This window comes from Zophobas morio, unplaced genomic scaffold (genome assembly GCF_036711695.1).
Source record: "Zophobas morio isolate AGI-343-1 ecotype UQ-CSIRO unplaced genomic scaffold, CSIRO_AGI_Zmor_V1 ptg000044l, whole genome shotgun sequence".
Lineage (NCBI taxonomy): Eukaryota > Metazoa > Arthropoda > Insecta > Coleoptera > Tenebrionidae > Zophobas > Zophobas morio.
Window position 1 is genome coordinate 5331704 of NW_026972149.1, and position 17813 is coordinate 5349516.

Sequence of the window (17813 nt, forward strand, 5' to 3'; positions counted from 1 at the left end):
GGACAGCGTGGAAGCGCACTGGAACGTTCTGTTTAAATCACCCTTTTCATTATCTCAAATCACAACCATTAGAAAAGATTAAATCGGGCTATGATTAAAATACTCTTAAATTACAAACGTAATATTATGATAATGGGCACAATTAAGCTGTGGCACGAAAGACAAGATGGACTTCAACATGAGTCGTTAGTGTGACCACAAGTCAGGCTCACCATTACTTTTATGGTAGTGCGTAGCCGACTTGCAATATCATCTATATTTTAGAATTGTTTATACTGCAAATCAAAGAAGCAGCTTTATATAAAGTTCTTTAACAGCAGGGATCACCGAGCGCGGTTACTTTGTGCGGCGGACAAAATATATTGATCTCGAGATAAAAGAAAGCGTTTTAAACTGTAATTCGAACTATTAAAAAGTCATTGAAACCAAAATCGGTTAAAACCCGTTAACACACTGAAGAGTTTCTGGTTATAATTATGTGTATTAAAAGATTTTTTATTGAGGATTGTCTATTCATATTTTACAAGTAAATGCAACTCGGAACAAAATAATTTTTTATGAATCATGCAGTTTTCCTTGTTTAAATGAAGCATACTAAAGCAGTCATTAATAAATGACCACAACATTTCCATCCCAGTCCACCTACCAATAATTACTTATTGTCTGAGTATTTAAAACAGTGCCCTTGGCGGATCAGAGTCGGCGATCCCTGGGACCGCAAATCTGGGACATCGTTTTCAGCGACGACCGCGGATAAATCCCGAATCCAGTACCTTCCTTTTGGTACCCGGGGTCAAAACAAACAACTGGAACCAAGTATTGAGTAGTCCGAACTAGTTGGTGGCAATTTGAAACAAATGAGGGTTTGCCCTGAACGGACCAAAGTCTGCGGCTCAAAATTTAGGACCTCGTTTTGGACAGCCCGTTGTCTAAGGTGTAAGCAAGTAGAACCCCAATGGAAGGACAAATATATACAGGACTTTCCTCGTAGTATATATATATATATAGAGCAGGGGTCCTACAGCTTCTGCCGCATCCCGCATTTCGACCTCCACCTCTTTCGGTCTGTCCATTCTTCCTCTTCAATGGCTCTGTCTTCCATTATTTTCCGGATACCTTCTCTCCATTCTAGTGTTGGTCTACCTCTTCTTCTTTTGTTCCCTGGTACATACTGTATAGCTCGTTTTGGCCATCGTTCATCTCCCATTCTCATTACGTGGCCGTACCATAAAAGTTGTTTCGATTCTACTGTATCTACCGTGTTGTAAATTCTTCCAGTCTTTCTACGGATTTCTGTATTTGGGATATGTTCTAGTTTGGATATCCGACACGCCCTTCGGAGATAGTCCATTTCTACTACTTCCAGCTGTCTTTTGCTTTTTTCCGTCATTTGCCAACATTCTGAGCCATATGTTAAAATCGTTTCTACAACTGCCGTGTAGAGTGTCATTTTTGTTTGTAGTTTGATTTACGGCGACCAGAGTAGAGAATTTAGTGTTTGAGTTATTTTTCGACCCTGTTGTACTTTGTTTCTTATATCTCTTTGTGATGTCCCTTCTTTGGTTATTACGCTACCTAGATATTTAAATTCATCACATTTCTTTATTTTCGTGATCGACAGTTGGTCATCTTTTTCTTCGTCTTTTATTTTTAGGTACTCGGTCTTGTTTAAGTTGATAGTGAGTCCCCATTCCTCATATTCTGCTGTTAGTTTTCGAATCATGTAGTCCATGTCTTCCTCATCGTTTGCTATAATTACTTGATCATCTGCGAAAAAGACACTCGTTAGGTAACTATTTCCTATTTTTATTCCCATTTGTGTGCATTTTCTCCTCCAGTTTGTTAATGCTTCTTGTATATATATTTTAAATAGTGTTGGAGACAACGAACATCCTTGTCTCAAGCCTTTTGTAACTGGAAAAGGGTCTGAGATAGTATTCCGCATTTTGATGGCGCCTTTTGCATTTCTATACATATTCATTATAGCTTCAATGTAAATCTTACTTAGGTCTGCCTTCGTCAGTGTCTCAAAGAGTGTTTTTAAGGGCACAGTATCGTAGGCCTTCTCTAAGTCTATAAATACTATATGGGTAGGTAGATTTCTGGATGTTCGTTTTTCTATAATTTGTTGGAGAACGAATATATTGTCTATGCAAGACCTTCCCGCTCGAAAACCGCTTTGATCTTCCATTTCTCTATATTGATCCTCAATTCTCTTCTTTATTAATCGACCGTACAACCTTCCCATCGAAGCTTTAGCTCCGGATACTACGAGGACTGAAACAACAGTCCTCGTAGTATCCGGAGCTAAAACTAAAGGCTGGGACCAAATGTTGAGTGGTTCAAGAAAGTTTATGGGGAAGATTTATCCACACAGGGTTGACCAAGGGTAGTCTTCTCTGTTAAACACAGCTTTATCGGATAAGTGAATCACATATAACGCCTCTTTCTGCGAATTTCAATACATAACAGTGGTCACAAGGTTCAAAGAGCACATGACTCAGTAAAGTTCGGTATTACTGTGATAACATCTGGGCGGGGTTTTACTTGGACCCTTCAGGTAGGTACATGAAATACCAAAAATGCAAATATTTACCCACAGTTTAGTTTTATCTGAAATATGGGACTCCAAATATTGCACCACTTCCCTCTCTCTATGCTTTATAGATCCTCAAATCTATTGTAAGTTGAAACAACGTACACATTTTTTGTTTTGTGTGGAATATAACAAAGTTGCAGTTCCTGATTAGTTTGGCGCTATATTGGTCCCGGCACTAAAAGCACCTATAATTGCACTTTTTATTGTCTTTGTTGTGTGTTTATATTTCTGGTTCAGTAGTTAAAACCCAACTGCCATCACAAAATAAATGAATTTTGAAACCCCGGCCATAACTATCCCAATCAGTTGCGAACCTCATTCTGACTTCTTGCATAAATTAAACAATTTCATTAGCAACTTGCCACTCTAAATAACGTTTATGCGTATTTTCCATTAGCTTTTTACGGGTTTAATTGTATTTCGTTTAATGAAAATGCGGACAGGTAGGGAGGAAATGTTGTCCGGTCTATAAATTAAATAGCGTTCCACAAAGCTACGAAACGACCAATTCGTATAAATTGTACTCGATCATAAACTGGAATGTTCGAATTGGATTGCTGAGCGCGTTATCTTGGCGAGCATAACAATTCGAAAGTTTAATTGCGGAGTTAACTACTGCTGTGTCCATTACTACCGTTTAATGATGAGGTGCACGCTAGATAGATGTCTCTTTATACCAAACCTAAACTGACAAGGAAAACCTACATTAAACTTCTCACCGTTATGCCATGTAAACATTATTACGTATAATGTTTAAAGTAAAAAGTCGTTATTAATTTGACATGGTTTGAAATCAAAGTGTCATCACTGGCGATAATCCCGTGGAGTTTCTGTAATCGTTTATTTCAGCGATTAAACCTAAGTTTCATGACAGAGTGGACATTACTGATTAAATTTGATGAGCTATTAGCTGCAGTTAAGCACTTTTTATTGCTCGGCCAAGTTATGACTGCCAGGGTTATTAACAAAGCATTATAACTTAAAAAGAATGGGTTTTCGCAGCTTTTTACTTACATGTTATAAGAATTATATTGTGCTATAGACATTTTAGTGCTTTATTTTATTCTTTAGGCTTTAGTAGACACATAACAAATAAAACAACATTTTGTTCCCCACACTCCAACCGCTTTAGGCAAAAGTGGTCTAGAACCCGCACTACGTAACGCAGTTGTCACATTTATGAAGAACATAATTTAGTAGTTTTTAATATTGATATGAATATTTTGTAAGATGAGTATTGCGGAAATATTATTAAGCCACCCGATATTCAATAATTCACTACGTAATCTGTCAGACACTGGAACCAATTGTTATTACCTGATTAATAATATTTTCATCGACGGATCGAGGGTTCCGTCTAGCGGTCAGATCACCCACTTCGAGTCAGCTTTGCGTTTCGTCCGTAAGATGGCCTTAGGTGTCGGCCGTCCACCTAGCAAAATTCGGTCGTAATAAAAGCTGCAGGTTCAATATTTCATGGGCGAAATTTGCGATAAAATGTTTGTGCGATTATGGTGCAGTCAGTTTAATTTTCACTGAAATGAGTGCTATTGCGTATCCCCTCGAGGGCAAAAAATGCGTTCCAATTAAGGGTTGGGCCCAAATCAAGTTTATTACACATATTTAAAACATGCACATACGTGTATGTCCCCGGTATTAACGTCAACTTAATTTCAAGGATAATCACCGTTACTAGCTGAGTTTAACGAATATTTCTAATACGTTTAGGGCTTCATTTTAACTTAATCGCTAAGTTCTGCCGCAGGGGAAAGAGTTTAATGTTTTTAATCTGATAAAATAGGGCATATATGAAAGTCGAGCGACGGTGCGCGCACCGCACATAATTGCAAACCCCAAAGAGTTTAATCAACTTTCAACTAAGCTTCCAGGAAATTTGCTTGATCGTTATTATTACCACTACGCAACATCGACGGTGATTATCTCGTTGACCCTTCTTGAAATTATGACCGGTCTCCTAATACAGGTGTGCTGAGTACTGCCTGAATGATAATCTGGGGCATATTATGAACCAATATATTTTTTATCGTGGGGACTCAACATTTCGTGATGAAACTTTGAAAGTAGGCCAAAAATATCACAATTAACGAGTGTAGTTTGTGTTTATCAAAAGATAACTCGAAAATAGTTACAACTCGGAAGATTTAGTGTGATTCGAAGTTTTAACGGGAAATATAAAAATTTTCTTTGTCATCGTAGTATTTCTTGTAAGATACATGGAGAACCATATTTCAATAATGATATTTATGTAGATGGCGCCACCGTACCGAAAAGAACTGTCAGTTTTGACGTTCCTAATAAGATTACTAAAAACCACACTAACTGGATCTAGAAGATAAGATGATGTTGCAAGCACTATGCTACTTGGGTTTAACCTTGGATTGGAAGTGGTTATCAAAAATGAAATCTAGATTCCTAAGCCATCATAACAGCAGTGATAGAGTATTGAAAAGAAAAATCTTGTTCGTAGAAGAAAAAATAGGAAAACAATGTGAAAAAGGAAATTTCATGATGAAACTGCTGCGTTATAGCGATCGTGTAGAGAAGGGCGAGCGATGAGAAGTGTTAAAAATTTGAAAAAGTCAAAATTTAATGTGTAAATAAAACTCAGCTAGCCGCTTAATAATCCGAACAGCGGGATTGTTGGCACCAGCATCGAATTGGGAAGCTGAACGGAATAATAACTCGTTATGAAATGCGATTGCTACAGATCTGCACCGTAAATTTTAATGATACCGTTCTAATAAAATGGAAATTCGAAAAAAATTGAGTTAGAGCTGCAATGTGTTTTAGTGCTCCGCGAACTTTATTGACAATTAGCGGAAGAAATGGCGAAATTTCAAAGACGAGTCAATTCCTCTTTAATTCAATGTTTATTAGGTTCAATAGCTCCTTTGATTAAAAGGGGAAGCGCACTTTTATTTTCCAGGAAAGCTATAAGACCGAAATTGAACTGATTAGATCATTGCGAGTAGGTATCGATTTTGATTTAAAAATAGTGCATGGTAATTAGTTCCCTCTCCTTTTGAAAGTTTTCGCTTTGCGCAAAATTTTGTTATAGAAACGGATCGATGGATGAAGCTTGATTGAAGTGAATTTGCATTAGGCCTTAATTAAAAAGAGGTTGGGCTGTTGTGTTGTTTTTGCAGCATCGCATTCAATATAGTCCTGTTGAGTCAATAACTGTTGTGCTCAACTAAACATCGAAAAGCGCTGTGTTAATCAGATCAAAATCAATATTAGTGTATGAAACTGCGAAAATAAAACTTATTCGTGGCAGGCATTAATTTTCCCTTGGAACAAATTGTCGCTTCATTATCCGACTCCCCTACTTTTATTGGTTAGCACTGATGTAATTAACAAACCAATTAGCTAGTCGGTATTGTCCTCAACTAACACCGACATTTCGAACACCTGGGTCGGGAAATTCGATCACTGTCAATAATAACTAATTATTAAGCCTGCATTGTTACTTTTTAACAGCCACGTATTTCACAGAAGCGCGCTTTTATTACTTCCTTTTTAGTCGCGTGGTTTGAAAATATTTTAAAACAATTTATATTTCATGGTATTTTAGGTAAACGTTGCGGTGGCCATCTATCCTCACATTACCATTCCATTATAAATAGTTTTAATGGCCCATAAACAAACTTAAAACCCATCTAAAAAATGAAATAAAATACAAATCGTTCCGAACTTCCTTTTATTAGGTATTGCCTGTTAAATTAGATATGGACTATAACAACTTATACTAATGCTACATTGTTAGAGCGTGTCTTAACTGGTTTTATTACCTTTTATTTACGGAAGATGCAACAATGTATGTGAGAAACTACCAAACTCGCAACGATTATACCTCTTATTTATGACCAAATCGCAATAACTCTAACGGTCCAAAAATTGTTACCCTCGTATCCTCTACCATCATGACTCACACGATAATCAACGTGAACTGTATTACGAGCTACTTTAAATCTACACTTTGTATCGCCGAATAAAATACGAAATTACAAACATAATAACATCGCGAGCGCCATCTTTACATAAATCGTTACATCAACGTCACGGATGAGTTCTCTATACATTTTTAAACCACAAAAGTTTTGAGTTTATTGATATATTACCTGTATCAGGTGGTGTCTCAATTTTTATGGAAAATTTAAAAGACAGAGTATGCTGAATTAGGAAAAATTACTATCCAAGGGGATACAAGATAACACCAGGAATGTCCACTTTTCCGTCACGAATGCGCCATGATTCAAACTTTCCGCTAAAAAGTGATCTTACATGGCGACAAGAAGACTAAAGAACTTGTATTACTATTGTTACATAAAATCTGGGATATCTAAGAAAAGAGTACCAAATTTAAACAGGTTGAGTATACCCAATTACGAGTCATATCAACTGAATGCTTCTATGGTCCGTTTACCGAACAGATGGAGTAATCATGCGCATCACGTACCTACAAAGTGAAAGTCTAAGACATGAATGAAAACACGACATCTCTCGACCAATAGTATTAAGGTTTAAAAAGATCACGTGAAGATAATGTACTTTTACAAATCCTTCGGTTCGGTGATTTTGATTGCGATTCAACGAGGACCAAGAGGATTCAACACCTTTAACTTCTTCAACTTTCTATTATACTCAACATAAATCAGTATATGTAATAGACGAAGAATTCGATGCGTGGTTCTATCATGAAAATAAAGTACCAAAAGTGCCTCTGAAGTAAATTGTAAAAATTTTGGGGATCTCTTGTGTTTTATGTGAAAGAATCTCGGAAACCACCTGTGAGTCTCGTTTTTGAAGTAATTTGAAAGAATCTCTTGTTTTTCAAGTAGTTTCAACAAATATCGGGCTTGGCTGTTTTTGAAGTAATTTGAAAGAATTTCTGTGACTCCTTGTGTTTGTTTTGTTTTTGAAGTAGTTTGAAAGAATCTCGGGCGAATCCCTTGTCTTGTTGTTGAAGTAATTTAAAGAATTTCCGGGACCTCTCTGTTTGTGTTGTTTTTGAAGTAGTTTGAAAGAATTTCGGAGACTCTCTGTATTTTGTTTTTGAAGTCGTTTGAAAGAAAGTCGGGGATCCCTTGTCTTGCTTTTGAAATAATGTGAAAAAATCTCAGGGACCGCTTGCGTTTAGTTTTTGAAGTAGTTTGAAAGAATTTCGAAGTCCTGTGATCTGGGATGTCTTGTTTTTGAAGCAATTTGAAAGAATGTCGAGGACTCCTTGTCTATTTTTTGAAGTACATAGTTTGAAAGAATCCCGGGGATTTCTTGTCTTGTCTTTGAGTTTTGAAAGAATCTCGGGGACTCTTTGTGTTTTGTTTTTGAAGTAGTTTGAAAGAATCTCAGAGACCCTCTGCGGGTCTATTTTTTGAATAATTTGAAAAAATCTCGGTGACTACTTGCATTATTTTTTTGAAGTACATAGTTTGAAAGAATTCCGAGGATTCCTTCTCTTATATTTGAGCTAATTTGAAAGAATCTCGGGCACCTCTTGTGTTTTGTTTTTCAAGTACTCCCTTGTCTCTTGTTTTTGAAGTATTTGAAAGAACCTCGGGGACTACCTGTGGGTCTTGTTTTTGAAGTAATTTGAGTCAATGTTTGAAAGAATCTTGGGTACCCGTTGTGTCAGGATTTTGATCCATTTCTTTAATTTGAAAAAATTTTTGGGACCCCTTGTGTTTTGTTTTTGAAGTAGTTTGAAAAAATCTCAAAGACCCCCTGTGGGTCTAGTTTTTTAAGTAATTTGCAAAAATCTCGGGTACTTCTTGTGTTTTTTGTTTTTGAAGTACTTTGAAAGAAACTTGGGGGTGCTTTGTCTGGTTTCCCACTGTCTCTTTTTTCTGAAGTATCTGAAAGAACCTCGGGTATCACCTGTGGGTTTTGTTTTTGAAGTAGTTTGAAAGAATGTCGGGGATCCGTTGTCTTATTTTTGAAGTAATTTGGTAATTTGAAAGAATCTCGGGAATTCCTTGACTTTTGTTTTTGGAGTATGTAGTTTGAAAGAATCTCAGGGAAACCCTGTGTTTGTTCTTTTTTGAAGTACATAGTTTGAAAGAATCCGGGGAGTCCGTGTCTTGTGTTTGAGCTAATTTCAAGAAATGTTGGAATCCCCTTGTGTTTTGTTTTTGAAGTAGTTTGAAAGGATCTCGAAAACCCTTTGTGATTTATTTTGAAGTATGTAGTTTGAAAATATCTCAAAGACCCCCTGTGGGACTTGCTTTTTAAGTAATTTGCAAAAATCTCGGGTACTTCTTGTGTTTTTCGTTTTTGAAGTACTTTGAAAGAAACCTGGGGGTCCTTTGTCTGGTTTTTAAAGTAATTTGAAACAATCTCGAGATCCCATTGTCTCTTTTTTCTGAAGTATCTGAAAGAACCTCGAGTATCACCTGTGGATTTTGTTTTTGAAGTAGTTTGAAAAAATGTCGGGATCCTTTGTCTTATTTTTGAAGTAATTTTGGTAATTTGAAAGAATCTCGCGAATTCCTCGTGTTTTGTTTTTGGAGTGTGTAGTTTGAAAGAATCTCAGGGAAACCCTGTGTTTGTTCTTTTTTGAAGTACATAGTTTGAAAGAAAATCCGGGGAGTCCGTGTCTTGTGTTTGAGCTAATTTCAAGAAATCTTGGAAACCCCTTGTGTTTTGTTTTTGAAGTAGTTTGAAAGGATCTCGAAAACCCTTTGTGATTTATTTTGAAGTATGTAGTTTGAAAAAATCTCAAAGACCCCCTGTGGGACTTGCTTTTTAAGTAATTTGCAAAAATCTCGGGTACTTCTTGTGTTTTTCGTTTTTGAAGTACTTTGAAAGAAACCTGGGGGTCCTTTGTCCGATTTTTAAAGTAATTTGAAACAATCTCGAGATCCCATTGTCTCTTTTTTCTGAAGTATCTGAAAGAACCTCGAGTATCACCTGTGGATTTTGTTTTTGAAGTAGTTTGAAAAAATGTCGGGATCCTTTGTCTTATTTTTGAAGTAATTTTGGTAATTTGAAAGAATCTCGCGAATTCCTCGTGTTTTGTTTTTGGAGTGTGTAGTTTGAAAGAATCTCAGGGAAACCCTGTGTTTGTTCTTTTTTGAAGTACATAGTTTGAAAGAATCCGGGGAGTCCGTGTCTTGTGTTTGAGCTAATTTCAAGAAATCTTGGAAACCCCTTGTGTTTTGTTTTTGAAGTAGTTTGAAAGAATCTCGAGAACCCTTTGTGTTTTTTTTTTTTGAAGTAGTTTGAAAAAATCTCAAAGACCCCCTGTGGGTCTTGTTTTTTAAGTAATTTGCAAAAATCTTCTTGTGTTTTTTGTTTTTGAATTACTTTGAAAGAAACCTGGGGGTCCTTTGTCTGGTTTTTAAAGTAATTTGAAACAATCTCGAGATCCCATTGTCTCTTTTTTCTGAAGTATCTGAAAGAACCTCGGGTATCACCTATGGGTTTTGTTTTTGAAGTAGTTTGAAAGAATGTCGGTGATCCTTTGTCTTATTTTTGAAGTAATTTGGTAATTTGAAATAATCTCGGGAATTCCTTGTCTTTTCTTTTAGGAGTATATAGTTTGAAAGAATCTCAGGGAACCCCTGTGGGTCTTGTTCTTTTTTGAAGTACGTTGTTTGAAAGAATCCGGGGAGTCCGTGTCTTGTGTTTGAGCTAATTTTAAGAAATTTTGGGATCCCCCTTGTGCTTTGTTTTTGAAGTAGTTTGAAAGAATCTCGACAACCCTTTGTGTTTTTTTTTGAAGTGGTTTGAAAAAATCTCAAAGACCCCTTGTGGGTCTTGTTTTTTAAGTAATTTGCAAAAATCTCGGGTACTTCTTGTGTTTTGTTTTTCGAGTATGTAGTTTGAAAGAATCTCGGGGATTCTGTGTCTTGTGTTTGAGCTAATTTCAAGAAATCTTGGGAACCCCTTGGGTTTTGTTTGAGAAGTAGTTTTAAAGAATCTCAGGGAACCCCTGTGCGTCTTGTTTTTGAAGCAATTTGAAAAAATCGCTAGGACTCCATGTGTTTTTTTTAGTATATAGTTTGAAAAAATCTCAGGGACCCCCTATGGATCTTGTTTTTGAAGTAATTTGAAAGAATCCTGGAAATTTCTTGTAGTTTGAAAAAATCTTGGGAATTCCTTTTCTTGTTTTTGAAGTAATTTGAAAGAATCTCGGGGATTCTTAAATTTTGTTTTTGAAGTATGTGGTTTGAAAGAATCACAAGGGATCCCTGTGGCTCTTGCTTTTGAAGCAATTTGAAAGAATCCCGGAGATTCCGTGTCTTGTGTTTGAACTAATTTGAAGGAATCTCGGGAACCCCTTGTGTTTGATTTTGAAGTAGTTTGAAAGAATCTCGGGGATCCCGTCTTGTTTTTGAAGTAATTTGGTAATTTGAAAGAAGCTCTGGGATCCCTTGTGTTTGGTTTTTGAACCATGTAGTTTGAAAGAATCTCAGGCAACTCCTGTGAAAGAATCTCGTGGACTTCTTGTAATTTGAAAAAATCTCTGGGATTCCCTTTTTTTGTTTTTTAAGTAATTTCAAAAAATCTTGAGAACCCCTTGGGTTTTGTTTTTGAAGTAGTTTGAAAGAATCCCAGGGATTCCTTGTCTTGTTTTTGAAGTAATTTGTTAATTTGAAAGAATCTCGAGATTCTCTTGTGTTTTGTTTTTGAAGTAGTTTGAAAGCACCTCGGGGATCCCTTGTTTTCCTTTTGAAGTAATTTGGTAATTTGAAAGAATCTCGGGAAACCCTTGTGTTTTGTTTTTGAAGTATGTAGTTTGAAAAAATCTCGGGGACTCCTTGTGTACGTGTTTTTTTTAAGTATATTGTTTGCCCTAATTTGAAAGAATTTCGGGGACCCCTTGTGTTTTGTTTTTGAAGTAATTTAAAAGAATCTTGGGGATTTCTTGTAGCTTGAAAAAATCTCGGGAATTCCTTCTCTTGTTTTTGAAGTAATTTGAACGAATTTCGGGAACCTCTTGAGTTTTGTTTTTGAACTAGTTTGAAAGAATCTCGGGGATCCTTTATCTTGTTTTTGAAGCAATTTGGTAATTTGAAAGGATCTCAGGAATCCCTTGTGTTTTGTTTTTTGAAGTAATTTGAAAGAATCTCGGTCATCCCTTGCGTTTTGTTTTTGAAGTAGTTCGAAAGAATCTCGGGGATCCCTTGTTTTGTTCTTGAAACAATTTGAATGAATCTCGAGGACCCCTTGTCTCTTGTTTCTGAAGTATTTGAAAGAACCTCGGGGAACACCTGTGGGTCTTGTTTTTGAAGTAGTTTGAAAGAATCTCGGGGACTCCTTTCCTTGTTTTTGAAGTGATTTGAAAGAATCTCGGGAACCCCTTGAGTTTTGTTTCTGAACTAGCTTGAAAGAATCTCGGGGACCTCTTGTCTCTTGTTTCTGAAGTATTTGAAAGAACCCCGGGCAACACCTGTGGGTCTTGTTTTTGAAGTAGTTTGAAAGAATCTCGGGGATTACTTATCTTGTTTTTGAAGTAATTTGAAAGAGCCTCGGGGTACTGTGATCAGGCGCAAGTGGGATCTGTTGGACCATCACGGAAAAAATTAAGCCTGAAAGCCCTAAATTCTACTTCATTCCAAAGTATAAAAAATTTGGATTCGGATACTCCCGTTTTGGTCTATCACGGCTACTGGCGCCTCTGGAAAATTTCCGATTTTCATGGTTCCACTCGCCATGGCTGACCCACCAGTTTACCAATTCCTGCCCTCTTCGCAGAAAAGCCTGGGACCTTGGAGCTTGTTGATGATGGTTCTCCCTTCGGGAAAAGCCTTAGAGCCTTCATGTGGACAAGATGCGGTTAGTTTTAAGATTCTATTGTTAACCTAGAGCTTCGTACGAGCTTTTTATATATTATACTTTAGATCAGAATGATGTAATCAGCGAAAAGGAAAATTTTGTGTAAGTTAGGTTAAAGTCTACTTGACGTTTCTGCATGAAGTGAGCCAAATTTCCATATAGCGTGTCAGAGACACCCCACAACGCCAACTTTGATCGGTGCGTACAAAGTTCGACGTCATCTTAATGTCTCATCATAATATATGTTTATAACACGGAAATAGTCAATGTCAAAAGTGACAACACGCCAATAATTCCTCTGGAGTAAGCACAGCCTACGCTGATTTGCTCGTTTGAAAGTATTAAATTCATAAGACGTTGTTATTACACAAGTGGCGATGAATGGTCGGGATTTATGAAGGCATTGACGTCAGTGTATCTTGAGTTTACAATTTAGGGATCTGCGTAAACTGAACCGAATCAAAGGGAACAAAAGCAGTGATCTAGTTTTATCCAATCAAGGAAAACATTTCGTTAAACGCGCAGGGCGTAACGTATGTTAAATGCCCTCTCGTTTTACTGCCAACGATTTAAGTCATTTATAGGCGACACTCTCTCGTTTTATCTTATTATCTAGAGGGCTGAATACGCAATACTCTCTCAAGTGAAACAGTGCTGCGACTAGTTACGACTCTAATCATTGCCAAATTTAAAAATAAAAATAACGTTTACTGCGACTAAGCGAAATTACTTCGGGCCCATATAAACCCCCCAAATTTAAGCTACACGCCACCACACTTTCGGAACAAATTAAAAAAGCGTCTGAAGAGCCGGGGATAAAACGCAATAAATGAGCGAGCAAAGTGGTTGCATTTAATAAAGATAGTGTCAGATTTACGGAAAGGTTCTCCTGTTACACCCTAACACGCGACTCCCCTGATTTCATCCGTCGACACTTAGTTTCCAATATAGTTTTTCCTAATCGCGGGTCAAACATGGCGCGCCCGAATTACCAAGCGCCCCTTCCATATTTTTCGCAAAATAATCGCTTGACAATTTCCGCAGCTTAGGTTACGTATTTCAACCCCCGTTTCGGCCGGATTAAATCGGAAGCGGCCGCCGCCACTGGATCCCACCCCAAGCGTGCATATGTGAGTGAAAATAACCGCATTCTTCGATTCCAACTATTTTTTTTGTGATATATTTATGACTTACATTGCCGTGTAAACTGCGTACGCATTCCATTTACTTCCCGAAATGTTCCGACTGAAATACGTTATTTATGGAAGTTGCCGTATGCGCACATTTTTATTTCGGCTAAGTATGTCGCGTCGTCGATGCATATTTCTCGAAATATTGCTTCAGTTACAGAAGCTCTTATTGATGCTAAACTTTTTAGGGCTTATATATCAAGTCAGCACTTTAACCGAACCTTTTTACATTCTTTTGTTGCGCTATCCTCTGACATAAATCCGGACGGGTTATTTATGTCTTCTTTTGTCTTTTTGTGACAATACCCTTTTAATCAACTTCTAAGCTCTTCTAAATATCGAACACATGCTACCGTTTTGTAGTTGTTCAATGCGTAAGTCACTTCTGTAGTGAGCTAGTCAACGAAACCATTTCCACGCACATAATATACAACAACGTGTATATTCATGAGCATATTATTCCCACGATACCAAAAATTTCAATTTTCAGTAAACGCCATTATTTTTAGCTCGAAGGTGGCGGGCTAATTTAGTACACTGCGAATATGCGGCATCACAACGTAAACCTATATTTTTCTAAATTGAAACTTACATTTTTTCAACGGATTTTGATATATTATTAAATTACGACTATGATATAAATTATCTAAATGACAATATATGACAATTAGTGTAATTACACTACTACTATTAACTTTTAACGATAGAAATCTTAGACTACCACAAATTTCTTTGCTGCCTGTCCAAAATTGTTTAATTTGACGTTCCCATTGTTAGTTAAGGAAGTGTTGTAACATGATTCCTACGGCGAATGGCTATCTTCAAATTTTATCGACGTTTCATGACGTAAAAAAACATAGGTTTCTCGTCTGTTTTTCTGTTGTCTGTGTCGATATTTATTATAAATTTGATGACGTCAGTGTCGGATTGAGGACATGGGGGTCCACCGGGAAATTTACAATGTGGGGCCCTGTGGTATTGTATGCAGATGTTGTTTAGGTATTATTACTATTATTATTTTCAGTTTTGCAGTATCAAATATATTTAAAGCAGATAACTAACGGGAAAAATACAAACATTCTCAATTTCTCAGTATATGCTTAAATTGGTGCTTCGACTTTTAGCACGTTCAGATTACAAGCAGCAGCGGCTAAAAGAAAATGAAATTTAGTTAATGTCTTCAACGCAGAGGAAAGGACACAAAACAATCTTAAAAGTTAAATTGTAAAATATTTTTACACAATGTTGATTTTTTTTCCAAAATTCTGGGTGCTAAGAGTAGCAAGTCATCACGGATTCATAAATCACACATGCAGGACTATGTTATTTTATAAAATTTAAAGAAAATTTGTTCGGTAGAATTCTAAAATGGCGTCATAATTTTCAAGTTTTCAAGGCATTCGGTTTTACAATTTCAATGTTAAATTGTAAAATGTTGTTATACAATTTTTATTTTTTTCTCAAAAATCTGGATATCTAGGGTGAAAACTCGACATGGATTCATGAATCGTACATGTAGGAGTATGCAATTTTATAAAATTAAATATACCTATATAATACCAACAAAAGGACGAGTTAGTAATAAGCAAGGTTTCACCCCACTTTTTGTTTTTTAATTTATTATAAGGGCCAATTTTGACGTTGAAGGTTTTTTTAATTTTTTTGGAAAAATTTCAATTAGCGGTTTCTACATGTATCAAAAACTTCCAGACAAAAATGGACTTTTTGTGTTTTATAACAAGCAATAAAAAACGTCAATGTCAAAATTGGCCTGCCTGCTTAAAAAAATTGTACAGTACCTTAAAATAGATGAAAAAATAACTAAAAAGACAGCTTAAATATACGAAAAAAAGAAACAAACAACGCTTTTGGAATAACCAAAATTTATTTATTGTTTTAGAGGGCTATAAACTGGAGATCTAGGATAAAAACTCAAAACGGGTTCATAAACTACATGTACAGGAGTAACTTATTTTACAAAATTTAAATAATATTTACTACTGTAAATTTTTGAGATGACGTCAACAAATTGTTGGTAGGGATGATTAGGCAAATTTTGATCATCTACACGATATTCGTAATCCACATATAAAATTTGACAATTGGTTCTATAGTTTCGGAGATAATCTAACTCATAAAAATCCGGACCGACCGCAGACAGACAGACAGACACACGGAAACGGAGACCTATTGTTTCATACCGAGTTTACACTGCAAAAAGATGCTCGTATTTAATAATAAGAACATATTATATAGTTTTTTAGTGCATCTGTTTTATTTTTAATATTTATTGCATTTGTAATTATAACTTCCTGGATATGTAAAAAATGTAAATAATTGTATAAGTAAACAGAAATAATAGGAAATTTCCTGGTGGCCAGACCGATACTACTTGTGGATGATGGATCCGCCTTGATTCTTTATCGCAGGCATCCAGACTTTTGCAAAAAAATTCAAATTTTATAAAACATTTTATGATAGTATAAGAGAAATTGATGATCATGACCGAATAATTCAGTTGGTAAAGTGTCTTTTTTGTCACACTATAACTGGTATTTTTTAACTTATACAGGTTATCATAAAATAAGGGAAGTTCTATTTAAATAACCTTAAACCACTTTATTTTAATTCGAAAATACATTTATGATGAAAATTGCATCTATGATAGAGCTCGATGGCCAGCTGGCAGTCCAGATTTAACGCCCTTAGAGTTCTTTTTGCGGTGAAACATAAAAAAATTACCAATTTTGCTTTCCTTGGGTAATTTAAAGTTTAACAAATAATTTAATTAGGCATGCTTGTGCCTGTTTAACCTGTTTAACGCGTGAAATTTTATTAACTGCAGCAAGTCGTTAATTAAGTAGAAATTTTGTGTACAGCGTGAAGGACGACAGTCCTAACATATGCTTAAATGACTATTAAGGAAGCCGATTTTATCAATTTTTTGTAAAATAAAGTGATAGTACCTTATTTCACTCAAGTACCATACGGCACTCCGACGCCTATGGGCCGTTGTGGGACGAATTGCCATTTTGTTCGATTGTGGTTTATTTAATAATTTTAGTCCTCCTGTTTTGAGAAGACAAACTCATTCAAATCAATAGTACTTTGCAATTACAACGAATGCAAAATTCATAACAATTGAGATCGGGACGGGTGGGTGTTACTTAATCTTTGTTTTTTTTTTAATATATACAATTTTCTTTGAACACAGGATACATGAACATGTTTTCAGTTTCTTGTTGGGAAAAGAAGACGTCGTATATTAAGAAAAAATGGACCAATTATAAGCCCCGCCCACCCACCCCTTCTCAATTTTGATAAATATTTTATTCATCGTGAGCTAAAGGGCGGAGTTTAGTTGCAAAATCCTGATTTCTCTACGAGAAATTACCATATGAAATATGTTTCTAAATGGATACAATTTTTTAGGGAAATATTGATCGGTTTGATTAGAAATGAAAAAGTCATCACAACTGAGATTGGGTGGATGGGTGGGGTCTAACTTTTTTTTGTTTTTTTCTTTAATATATAGAGTTTTCTTTCAACAACAAGATGGTTAAACATTTGTCAGTTTCTTGTTGGGAAAAAACGACTTCGTATATTAAGAAAAAATGGACCAAATATAAGCCCCGCCCACCCACCCCTTCTCAATTGTGACGAATATTTTATTCATCGTGAGCTAAAGGGCGGAGATTAGTTGCACAATCCTGATTTCTCTACGAAAAATTACCATATGAAATATGTTTCTAAATGGATACAATTTTTTAGGTTAATATTGATCGGTCTGATTAAGAATGAAAAACTCATCACAATTGAGATTGGGCGGGTGGGTGGGGTTTAATTTTTTTTGTTTTTTTTTTCTTTAATATATAGAGTTTTCTTTCAATAACAGGATAGTTAAACATATTGTCAGTTTCTTGTTCGAAAAAAGACTTCCGTATATTAAGAACAAATTTACCAAATATCAATAGTGGCGTTCACTTTCGGAAATGATGATTATTCAGCCAGTTGAGTCAAGAGAAGTTGCGCCGGAATTATTTTATACATAATCGCTGTAATAGTTAGTGGTGTAAATTCGAGTTATTAAGAAATAAATTGTTGAGTTTTACCCACGCCGATTTTATTCACCGATCAACGTAACAGTATATTACGAATATCAAATAGATGGTAAAACGCTGACCAAAATTTGGCCATGGGGACAACCAATATAAGATAGAGTG

General features: G+C 35.9%; 2 protein-coding genes across 2 annotated transcripts; both read right to left on the reverse strand.

Moving 5' to 3' along the window:
• Positions 1-1018: 1018 nt before the first annotated feature.
• LOC135141883 (uncharacterized) lies at positions 1019-1390 on the reverse strand. Its single transcript, XM_064073459.1, has one exon. The coding sequence runs from the start codon at positions 1388-1390 to the stop codon at positions 1019-1021; it is 372 nt and encodes a 123-aa protein (XP_063929529.1).
• Positions 1391-1468: 78 nt separating this feature from the next.
• Positions 1469-3227, reverse strand: LOC135141885 (uncharacterized). The gene is made up of 3 exons (XM_064073460.1): positions 3105-3227; positions 1891-2320; positions 1469-1767 (listed from the first exon to the last, which is right to left on the reverse strand). The coding sequence occupies exons 1-3, from the start codon at positions 3225-3227 to the stop codon at positions 1469-1471; spliced, it is 852 nt and encodes a 283-aa protein (XP_063929530.1).
• Between the last annotated feature and the right edge of the window lie 14586 nt (positions 3228-17813).

Coding starts and splice junctions, on each gene's coding strand:
- LOC135141883 (XM_064073459.1), bottom strand. CDS start 1,390: ATGACGGAAAAAAGCAAAAGACAGCTGGAAGTAGTAGAAATGGACTAT.
- LOC135141885 (XM_064073460.1), bottom strand. CDS start 3,227: ATGGACACAGCAGTAGTTAACTCCGCAATTAAACTTTCGAATTGTTAT. Junction 2,321..3,104: donor AGTACAATTTATACGAATTG/GTCGTTTCGTAG, acceptor ATTTGGTCCCAG/CCTTTAGTTTTAGCTCCGGA. Junction 1,768..1,890: donor AAAAGGCTTGAGACAAGGAT/GTTCGTTGTCTC, acceptor TCTTTTTCGCAG/ATGATCAAGTAATTATAGCA.